Here is a 10,057-nt window from a genome sequence, read left to right on the forward strand (position 1 = left end):
GGGGCGAGAGAGAGAGAGAGAGAGAGTGAGGGCGAGAGAGAGAGAGAGAGAGTCAGGGCGAGAGAGAAAGAGAGAGAGAGGGAGGGAGGGGGAGAGAGCGAGAGAGAGAGAGAGAGAGAGAGGGAGAAAGAGAGAGAGGGAGAAAGAGGGCGAGAGAGAGAGAGCGAGAGACACAGGGAGAGAGAGAGAGAGAGAGAGAGAGAAAGAGGGCGAGAGAGAGAGAGAGAGAGAGAGAGAGACACAGGGAGAGCGAGAGAGAGAGAGAGAGAGACAAAGGGAGAGCGAGAGAGAGAGAGAGAGAGAGAGAGACACAGGGAGAGCGAGAGAGAGAGAGAGAGAGAGAGAGAGAGCATTAGCAGCGTGGGCTAGGTAGGAAGTTTGCCCTGTAGGTGTTCAATTACAGCATGCAGAAGGTTAAATCAATAACATTTAAATTGCTTATGGTAATCACAGGGCGCTCCAATCACTGAGATCAGCATACACAATCTGCTGACCCCAGCCCCCCCCTGCCACCAGACTGAAACATATGAGGGCAGCAGACAACTCGCCTACAACGGGTCATCCAGGAGAGTCGTTATGGTGCTAAGCTAACATTTGTGTTTGTGTGCGTGTACGTGTGTGTGTGTGTGTGTGTGTGTGTGTGTGTGTGTGTGTGTGTGTGTGTGTGTGTGTGTGTGTGTGTGTCTGTGTCTGTGTCTGTGTCTGTGTTTGTGTGTCTGTGTGGCTGATGGTAACAGTTCAATCATTTGAAGAATCTTCTTCCGTAATGTGTGCATGAACGTGCGTTTGTTCCGATCTTCGGCGCCTTTTACAGCGAACTTCGCCCGCTACCCGACGACCGATAGCTTACCGCGACCGGAGTCACGTGCGTCCACTCCTGATCTTCGTTTTACGTCGGAGCCCCGTCTTGTATAATCTCCACAAACTCTTCCCAAAGTCCCCACTTTCTTCACGCTCTGAGAGGTTTGACAACACGTGTGTATAAATATATACCTTTTTAAGGAAGAGCTTGCCTCGCACCTCTCTGATAATCCCTCATGTACCGCCAGCGCTGTATTTAAGCCGTTGTGGGACGCTACGTCCTCACTTACGTTACCCGGGTTTTCGCTCGCGCGCTTTCCTCCCGGCTTTGAGTCGACGTCTGCATCCGTCCGCCTGCGTGGGAAAGCGAGAGAGGCAGCCTACACGAGCGATGTACTCTCTTCCACGTCTTCTAAAGGTCATATTATACCACCAGGTGTGAGGGTGATTGGCCGTTAAGAGCCATTTTGAAAATCTGCCTCTCCTGTGTTTTAGTGACATCACAAGTGGGCATGTCCACCTAGATGTGTGCTGGATAGATCAGTCTACCAGCCTACCGAGTGGACTACAGTAGCAAACGTTGCTCATCTATCCGTCAGACATCTAGGTGGACACGCCCACTTGTAATGTCAGAAGAGGCAGATTTATTTTCAAAGTGGCTTGGAACGGCTAATCACATTCACACCGGGTGGTATAATATGGGACCTTTAAGGCACAAAGGGAACGTGTGTTCGGATCTCCGTCGTTCGTATAACCGTCAGGAGGCGGCCCCAGCGTGCGCACACGCGATATCTGCCTACCCATGCAAAAGACAAAAATGATATTTGCACTTAAAATAGATAAAAGCTGGTAGGCAACGCCTGGCCTCAAAACGTCCACCTGGAAGCATCGCATAGATTGATTCATAATTCTCTCCGACCAGCCCCGAGTTTCCTTCCCTAACAACCGTTCATTAATTTTTCAGGGGGCCTATAGGATGTACGGCTGTAGGAATATAAAAAGATCCGTTGGCCCTACCGGCAGCGTCACCGCAGCGGCGCGCTGAAGCCTTTGAAGTCGTGCCTAATGAAGTGCGCGTGTAAGTTAACCAGCCCTAAACAATGAGGCGCGCGGCGCGTCTATAAAGGCTGCGCGTGACAGCTTGAAACGCAGACGTCAAGTCGAGGGCGGCGGCGGCGACATCGTCGTCGGGAGACGCCATTGTGAGTCAGCCGCATTGACACAAATCTGATCGTCTGCGCGAATAGGATAATTATCAGCAGGGGAGAGAGGGCTGCGTAACAACGCGCATTGACGCATGCATGTGTGCGCACATCACACACACACACACCGTAGGACACGGTATATGTACCGACGCCAGGTGTAGGTTTGTGTAGCCTACGGTAAAGATACTTACTGACGGTCATCTAAGATAAGTCTTAAGTGCAGCATTATGGTTAGTTTCTATAAAGTGTGTCGCCACTTATAGGCCTATTCTGACTTTTAGTTATATAACTTGTATAGGCCTATGCTACTGGGCCTATATAGGCTACCGTAATGAACAGCAGTCTGATCGTACGACTCATACATTGTATGTTTTTTCTCCCCAACGTGTGGATTTAGTCATGCAGTGTCTGTCTCGAGGCCCCCGTGCGCAGCGGGACATAAGGGTTCTATTTGGCTGCTGTGTTCTGTTCCCAGGTCCCGGTAGCACCGTTTACACTGAGGGGCCAGGCGGGTTGGTTGGCCTCAGGATAGATGGACCAGGGACATCATCAGTCCTTATTGTCGTAGCATTCCCCACTGCAATGCAGGAATTAGGGAACAACTAAAAACGTGTTGACTCAATTTGACGTGTTTAATGCTATCTTTCAGTAACAGTATACAGATCCACATTGAAACTCTTAAGTCAATATATTTAACCAAAACATGAAAATGTTTATAAGGACGATTGTTTTGGCCGGCTGCAAATACTTTATATACAAACGTATGCAAATACATGGTAACAATAAAATGCAAAGACAGAGAAAGAAGCTCGTTGCTGAACGTGTTTCGCTTTGTTTAATTTCTAAATATAAAACAATTAGATCAAACAATGTGGCTCACAGTGGATAAATATATAGCGTAAGCCTATCCTGCATTAGCATAACCCCCCTGAAAAACAAAATGGGCTTTGCAGTGTTTTGTAAAACCACATATGCTCGGCTTACTCGGTAATGGAGTAAAAGCGGCATTGTGCTATATGCCCAGGAACGTTTTCCTACAAAACTAATCAAGTTAATTGCTGGATCCGAGGCGTGTTTATGAGCTGCACCTGGTCCATAAAGGAGCCGTAATGACGGCGCATCCAGTTGACTTTTAAAAGGGCTCCCTCTAGTGGCCTAATAAATTCCCTTCAGGGCCCGAGAGTCGAGGAACGCCTCGCGTCGACCTCTGCCAATTGAAAGTAAAGGTCAAAGCCTGCGAAAACTTTTGTCACATATAAACGGATTGCAAATTAGTAAGAAAGGCCGCTGCAGAAAGAACAAAAACCGTACTCCAAATCCCAAGGCCATCGTTTGGGCCCTTCATGTTCTGCCAGAGAGATTGTGTTACTCATTCTAAGCACATTCGGCGGGTGGTGCAAAAAACAAACAATGCAATTCATTCACTAAACCACTCGACAAAACAGGGACCACATTTAATACATGAAAATAAATGATTCTTAACGATTCAGACAGGACTTTGGCAAGTGCACTGTTAAAGTTGAAATGATTTTTAAACGGGTTTGTTTAATGCGCTCATAAAGTAGGCGGGGTCACACTTGGAACGAGAACGTCCTAATCACGACACAAAATTAAAGACACACGACCACTTACTCTTTCTTACGATCTGCTGCGGTGATTCAGCGTTCACACCAGGAAACAATTTAAAACAATCATAACCCCTCTTCCAGACGAAACATCCGCCCCATGAGTACACACTCCAGCCTCCATGTTTTTATTCCTACAAGCGGAAGTTATGCAGGAGCACGCGGTAGGCCATGCAGCAGGTGACCACCAGCCCGGTCAGCCATGACAGCGCCCGGCTGGGCTGGGGCAGGGGCAGGACGTAGGCCACGGTGTGGCAGAGGCGTGAGGCGGCGAACACCCTGAAGTAGGTGACGGCCGTGGCCGCGTCGGGGCCCGTCAGCGAGTAGAGGAGCCCGACGAGCACGAAGGGAACCACGTTCTCCAGGTCGTTCTGGTGGCACCTGGAGAAGCATGACGGGGTTCAACATGACGTGGTTTAACATGCGATGTACGAAACGTTACAATTAGGGCATTTAGCAGACGCTTTTATCCAAACAACTTACATCGGTTAATACACACATGGACACATGCAAGGCGACAGCCAGCTCGTCAGGAGCAGTTAGGGTTATGTGTCTCGCTCAGGGACGCATCAACACTCAGCTAGGAGGAGCTGGGGATCGAACTAGCAACCTTCCAGTTACCAGCCGACCTGCTCTACCTCCTCTATAAGAACAAGAGTAGGAGGATGAAAACTTAGTATTTCTGATTGCTATTGTTAGTATAATCTGCCCTCTTCCCTGAGTTGTAGGCCTAAACTAAGCTGCGCATCAATACAACCTTTTTCTCTTTTGCTTTGTTTATTTTCAGTCTCACTTTTAAGATGTCTTCAATACAATTTGTCCGCTAAATGACTAAATGTGCAACTGGTGCAGATTATAACGTAAGAGAAGATGATGGCTTTTTTTATACACGGATGAGGTGTTGAACCTGGGTAAGGGTTGGCCTATTTCCCATCTAATACACATCATTGGGACTGGTTTCATCCCAGTCTGAGTGTTCCCATGAACATGACCGCCAGAGCTCTCTGTACCTCCGTACGCGCTCGACGTCAGGATCCACGCGCACAAACTTTGGCTCCTCCACCGGATGGGCTAACTTGGTGTCTTCCAAGTTTGCAAACACCTGTGCAGCACAAAACACATCAGGTCATGTTTATGACATGTGCCGGACTACAAATCATCATAAGTTATCATAAGTCAGTGCACCACTTGAGTGGTAGCAGCCGCGTACCTTCTTCTTCATCCGGTAGTATGACGTCAGCGGCGCCATGAGCATCATCTTCAGGACGACGATCACCACGTAGGTGGCGTAGGCTGTAATCACCTCGCTATCCACGACTTGGGTCAGCTCGGGCATGGTGCTTGCCTCTTGGGACGTCGCTCTAAAGTACAGTATATCAGACGAATCATGTTTGCATAGTGGTCTTTACCATGCACTCAAATAAATAGTCATGCATTTGTATCTTAACGCTAAGATAAGTCGAACCATGCAACAACAACAACAGAGGAATGGCATAGACCATCGGTAGCCGACAATAGTGATATTAAAAGGCTAAATCCTGATTGCTTCGTCGGGGATCTTGTAGAAGGCATATTTATCAGTTTTGAGAAAATTAGTATTTCCTTGCATACTTTTCGAAGTGTTCGCAACACCAGTCAGAGTTCAACAGAAACTGACTTCCGTGTGTGTCGCAACATGATCAGGAAACAGGGGAAGCAAACCGGCGCTACGACTAAACTGCATTCTAAAAATACATGTAACCAAGTCAAAATATGTTGTGCACTATTCATCACAGTGAACAAGTGTGGCTTTCTTACCTTATCTCCGAATCCGATACGTTTTGCGTTGTCACTGCACCTAGCAAAAAAAATAAACACTGGACATAAAAGGGGGCGTGTCCGTCCAGGGTTCAACTCGCTGGTGGGCGTTCCCTGGCAAAGAGAGATCTCAACAAAGCTTTCATTTATTGAATCACATTTTGCAATCGCCTCTATACTGATTAACAGTATACTGATTATATTAATCATTTACTTTTAACTTTGATTAACAGTAGAGAAAACCAAAGTTGGATACTTGCAGAGGTTACAATTAATTGATTATTAATGTAAGCGTTGTACATTAATGTTTTATATTTAATAATAATGTATACATTAAAATATATAATTGCGTGATGGTCTCAAAGCGAATGGTCCCTTAACTTGAATTACTGCAAATCTTGAAAAATGTGCTTGTTTCAGTTTATAAGACAAGACGTTCAGCCATATAAAGTATAAATTATAAAAGCACTTGTTTTTGGTTCAAGCACTTGATTTATTTGATTTATAAGCCAACCCTCCCCTACCTCGATTTTTAGTGTCAAAAGAGGCCAACCCAAATGTGCCAACTGTTGATGTAGTTTAGCTATTTTTTCAAAATGTCCCTACAATACCAAAGGAAGAGGAAAGAAAATAGCTTCTCATGATCTAATTTAGAGAGCTGAAGTAGGCTTTGATTCTGACCTTTCTTGCAGTCTTGGCTATAATTGTCTTGTTTTATACCTTCGAGGGGCGCAGGCAGACACCGAAGCAGAAAGACAGGTATTCTATTCAAGGATTCAGGGTCTTTTTATTGACATCGTTATAAAATGGTAAAAACCTTAGTTTGATCCGTTTTAATTAGTGCCATGTTCTCACTCAGTGTGACATTGTGTGTTTATAAACCATTCATACATGCGTTCATTTATAAAACAATCTCACCCAAAGTCATAGATTCAACACTATCATGTAGACCTATAAAATCATCACTTTCAAGGGACAACGTCAATGATCACTAGCACTGATGTATTTTGACATTTTTATTGCGTCGACACAATCTTTAGTGTCTAAAGGCCCCTACTCTACAGGCAGTATCGGCTAACTGCCCCACCATCCCCCTCTGTCATAACCCCACCGTTACAGAAGCCTTTTGTGAGTGAGCACACTGTAGGCCATGCAGAAGGTGACCACCAGCCCGGTCAGCCATGACAGCGCCCGGCTGGGCTGGGGCAGGGGCAGGACGTAGGCCACGGTGTGGCAGAGGCGCGAGGCGGCGAACACCCTGAAGTAGGTGATGGCCGTGGCCGCGTCGGGGCCCGTCAGCGAGTAGAGGAGCCCGACGAGCACGAAGGGAATGACGTTCTCCAGGTCGTTCTGGTGGCACCTGGACAGAACCAACAGAGTCCATGACGGGGAGGGAAGAGTCACAGGGTGGCACGGGGAAGAGGATAGTCTAGTAGTGGTTAAAGGGTGTTTGACGCCCAAACGCATGGTTGGGGGTTCGAAGCCCTAGCATACCTGTAAGCATCTTTTGAGCAATGAGACTTAACCCCCAAGTCTGTTTATTAATGAAGTGCATCAGTCGATTTTTTTACTGCTTCAGATACAATTCTCTGCTTTGAACTCCCAAATAAAGTGGCACATTTACGTTCACATTTAGGGCATTTAGCAGACACTTTTATCCAAAGCGACTTGCATTAAGTATATTTGTTCATGGAAGTGCCAAGCACTGACCATCGCTAGGTTAACCCATTCCCCGTACACAACAAAGATAGATAGGTTAAGATGCTACACATGCTAAAGATAGCTTAGATAAGATGCTACACAATGCTAAAGATATCTAGGATAAGATGCAACACAATGCTAAAGACAGCTAGGATAAGATGCTAAAGACAGCTTGGATTAGATGCTACACAATGCTAAAGACAGCTAGGATAAGACGCTACACAATGCTAATTGCATGTGAGGCCAGTGAACAGGATTTTGAGCATTCTGGATTGAAAAGGTCCCAAACTCTTGGACTGAGGTTCTCGGTTCCAACGCTTTGGTTCTGCAGCGTGAAGGACGCGTACCTGCGAACGCGATCCACGTCTGGATGGTTCCGCAGCAGCCTCTTCTTCTGCTCCTCGCTCTTGCCCCGCACGTCTTCCTCGTTGGAGAAGGCCTAAACATCGAGACGGAACAACACGTGTAAGTGTGTATGATTAAGGGCTGTGCAATTAATCAAATGTTGATCATGATCTTTTTTTGTATATTTATTTTATTCATTAAATGTTTTATAGAAATTTCAGAACAGCCGGATATATATTTGTACGTTATATTTAAATGCATAATGTTTTTTGTTTGAAGAATCGTGATTTTAATATTGACCAAAATAATCATGATTATGATTTTTTCCATAATCGAGCACCCCTTAACATACAGATCCATTCCCCAATATGTACTTTGAATGTAGTCCCGTCGTCTATCAGAGTTAACGTTCACGTGTGAACATTATACGAGTGACAATGCGTAATTTAAATCCTCTGCTATCTTCATTTCGGGGCCAGGTATGACAGAGTGGCGAAGGTTAAACACGTGGTTCACTCAGGAGGTGAAAGGTGATCGGACGAGCACTCTGCCCAATCCAATATTGACTGAATGTCTACTTGGAGTCGGGAGGTGCTTCATGAAGCACCTCCCGACTCCAGGTAAACATTCAGTCAATATCGGTATGGGAGGAAAGGTAAATAAGCCACGCCCACAGGTTCTGATCCACCCAGGTAAACCTTCAGTCTGTATGGGCCTGGGCAGAATGGTTAAGAAGTCACGTCTATAGAGACTTATCTCAAACCCATACAGCTTAATGTGGCTGTCTTGACCACTCCGTGTGCAGCAGAAAAAACTGGTCAGAACTGGTATTATCACTCCAAATATGTGGTGCTAACGTTAGCTTTAGTGTCATGAGAGCTAATAAAGGAGGAGCCGTCGACGACGTAGCCTACCCCACGGGTGAAGCGGTAGTACGCGGTGAGCGGCGCCATCAACATGGTCTTTAGCACCACGATGGTGGCGTAGGTGGAGAAGGCCAGGAACACCTCATCCTCGAGGAACGACGTCGTCGCACCGCGGGTTCCCACTGAACCACGGAGATAAGACACGCGACATTCATAATGCAATCTATCGAAACATTAGTGTCATAACTGTGTGTGTGTGTGTGTGTGTGTGTGTGTGTGTGTGTGTGTGTGTGTGTGTGTGTGTGTGTGTGTGTGTGTGTGTGTGTGTGTGTGTGTGTGTGTGTGTGTTCTGTTAGGGTTTCTACCTGAACCACAAAGATAAGACACCTTACTGACAGCTCATTTGATCATTCATAATGCAATCTATCAAATTAAATTTGTAAAGATTCGAGAGAGAGAGAGAGAGAGAGAGAGAGAGAGCGCACATTTTAGACGACATACTAAGTATCTACACAGGCAATGGTGCTATAGGGCCTACTAACAGCCCTTGCCTTTGTATGAACTCTGGGCATTGCATTCTGCACGGGGGCTAAAAAACAAACTGGCTAATCGGTGCTTTAGTTACAAATGCATTGCAGCATCCTACATTCCTGACTTATTTTGCACGGTCAATAATAAGAGATAAAGAGGCTACGTCTATCGTCGCTTCTCGCGCTTGTCTGAAGAATAGTCGCACACTGGTAAACACAGTTCAAAAAGTATACAGCGGAGGCTTGCTTTAACAGACTTTACCGCTAAATGCACATAAAAATTATTTGATTTCCGCGCCTACTTACTTCTGAAGTCTGAAGTGTCCTGAACGGGAGGTTGATTCTTTCCTGATCAAAGTTACAGCCTACTGTCGGGTTTCGGAGCCAGGATGCAGCAGGCAACAGGCTGTTGCACAACAGATAAGGCGAACTGTGACACAGTGTAGGCGGGCCCGAAACAAACGCGTTTAATGCGGTCGCATGTTGTTTTACCTTGTGGCAAAACGGTGCTTTAAAACCGGGAATTAATTCAGTCTAGTTTGGAGATCGAAGTCATTGAAGCACAGCATGACTTCTGGTTTTCGTGCGTAAACCTGTCCGTCTGCATTCCGTCATCACTGCGTTTGCCCATGTTCAGCCTTTGGCACAGACAACTTTTGCCTTAACAATGTTTTTTTTGTACGTAATTGCATTCGCGTTGCAATAGGCCAACTAGTGAGTAGTAGTAGTAGTAATGAAACCATTAATGTTGTAAACCATTAGTCCATTTATGGTGAATTGGAGTCCGGCTTGTTAAAGTGAGTTCCAAGACTAGAAAAAACAACTCATGAATAAAATGCAATAATATAGTGTTATCGCCCAAGGCATGTAATGTACTCATGTACTTCTTGACATGTTGATACTCCTACAGCCATGACGCTAATGACATACGACGTGCTGAGAGCAAAATACCAATCGTTTTCTCAGGCCTGCTCCTGTGCGTCCTGCGACGGTTGGTCGCTGCCCTGCCCCTTCTTGAGTGAACATTTAGCGTTACATAGTGGTTGAATAATCCATACGCCTATAGTAGCCTACTTAGAAACGACATACAACAAATGGAGATTCGTGATTTGTCAAATCAACTTTTAATTTGATGTTTCTTCAGACAAATATACTTATTTTAAGACACCTTTGGATAAAAGCGTCCT

General features: G+C 45.7%; 1 protein-coding gene across 4 annotated transcripts; it reads right to left on the reverse strand.

The window, feature by feature from the left end:
- Nucleotides 1-2,610: 2,610 nt before the first annotated feature.
- LOC130381168 (microsomal glutathione S-transferase 1-like) lies at nucleotides 2,611-9,500 on the reverse strand. Of its 4 annotated transcripts, none has more exons than XM_056588632.1 (4): nucleotides 5,243-5,384; nucleotides 4,842-4,992; nucleotides 4,642-4,733; nucleotides 2,611-4,012 (listed from the first exon to the last, which is right to left on the reverse strand). In XM_056588632.1, exons 2-4 carry the CDS (start codon nucleotides 4,965-4,967, stop codon nucleotides 3,766-3,768), a joined length of 465 nt encoding a protein of 154 aa, XP_056444607.1. In that variant the 5' UTR covers nucleotides 4,968-4,992; nucleotides 5,243-5,384; the 3' UTR covers nucleotides 2,611-3,765. The 4 variants fall into 4 exon arrangements, with proteins under 4 accessions (XP_056444607.1, XP_056444606.1, XP_056444605.1 ...); XM_056588631.1 differs by lacking the exon at nucleotides 5,243-5,384 and adding an exon at nucleotides 5,429-5,542 and having other exon boundaries at nucleotides 2,612-4,012; XM_056588630.1 differs by lacking the exons at nucleotides 4,642-4,733; nucleotides 4,842-4,992; nucleotides 5,243-5,384 and adding exons at nucleotides 7,477-7,568; nucleotides 8,389-8,522; nucleotides 9,177-9,301 and having other exon boundaries at nucleotides 2,633-4,012.
- Nucleotides 9,501-10,057: the final 557 nt, after the last annotated feature.

The sequence above is a fragment of the Gadus chalcogrammus genome, chromosome 4, assembly GCF_026213295.1.
Source record: "Gadus chalcogrammus isolate NIFS_2021 chromosome 4, NIFS_Gcha_1.0, whole genome shotgun sequence".
Lineage (NCBI taxonomy): Eukaryota > Metazoa > Chordata > Actinopteri > Gadiformes > Gadidae > Gadus > Gadus chalcogrammus.

Excerpts from the sequence above, each read along its gene's own strand:
- LOC130381168 (XM_056588630.1), bottom strand. Across the intron at positions 7,569-8,388 it reads ACTACCGCTTCACCCGTGGG|GCCTTCTCCAACGAGGAAGA; the intron begins GTAGGCTACGTC and ends CTCGATGTTTAG. Across the intron at positions 4,013-7,476 it reads GACGTGGATCGCGTTCGCAG|GTGCCACCAGAACGACCTGG; the intron begins GTACGCGTCCTT and ends ATGCTTCTCCAG.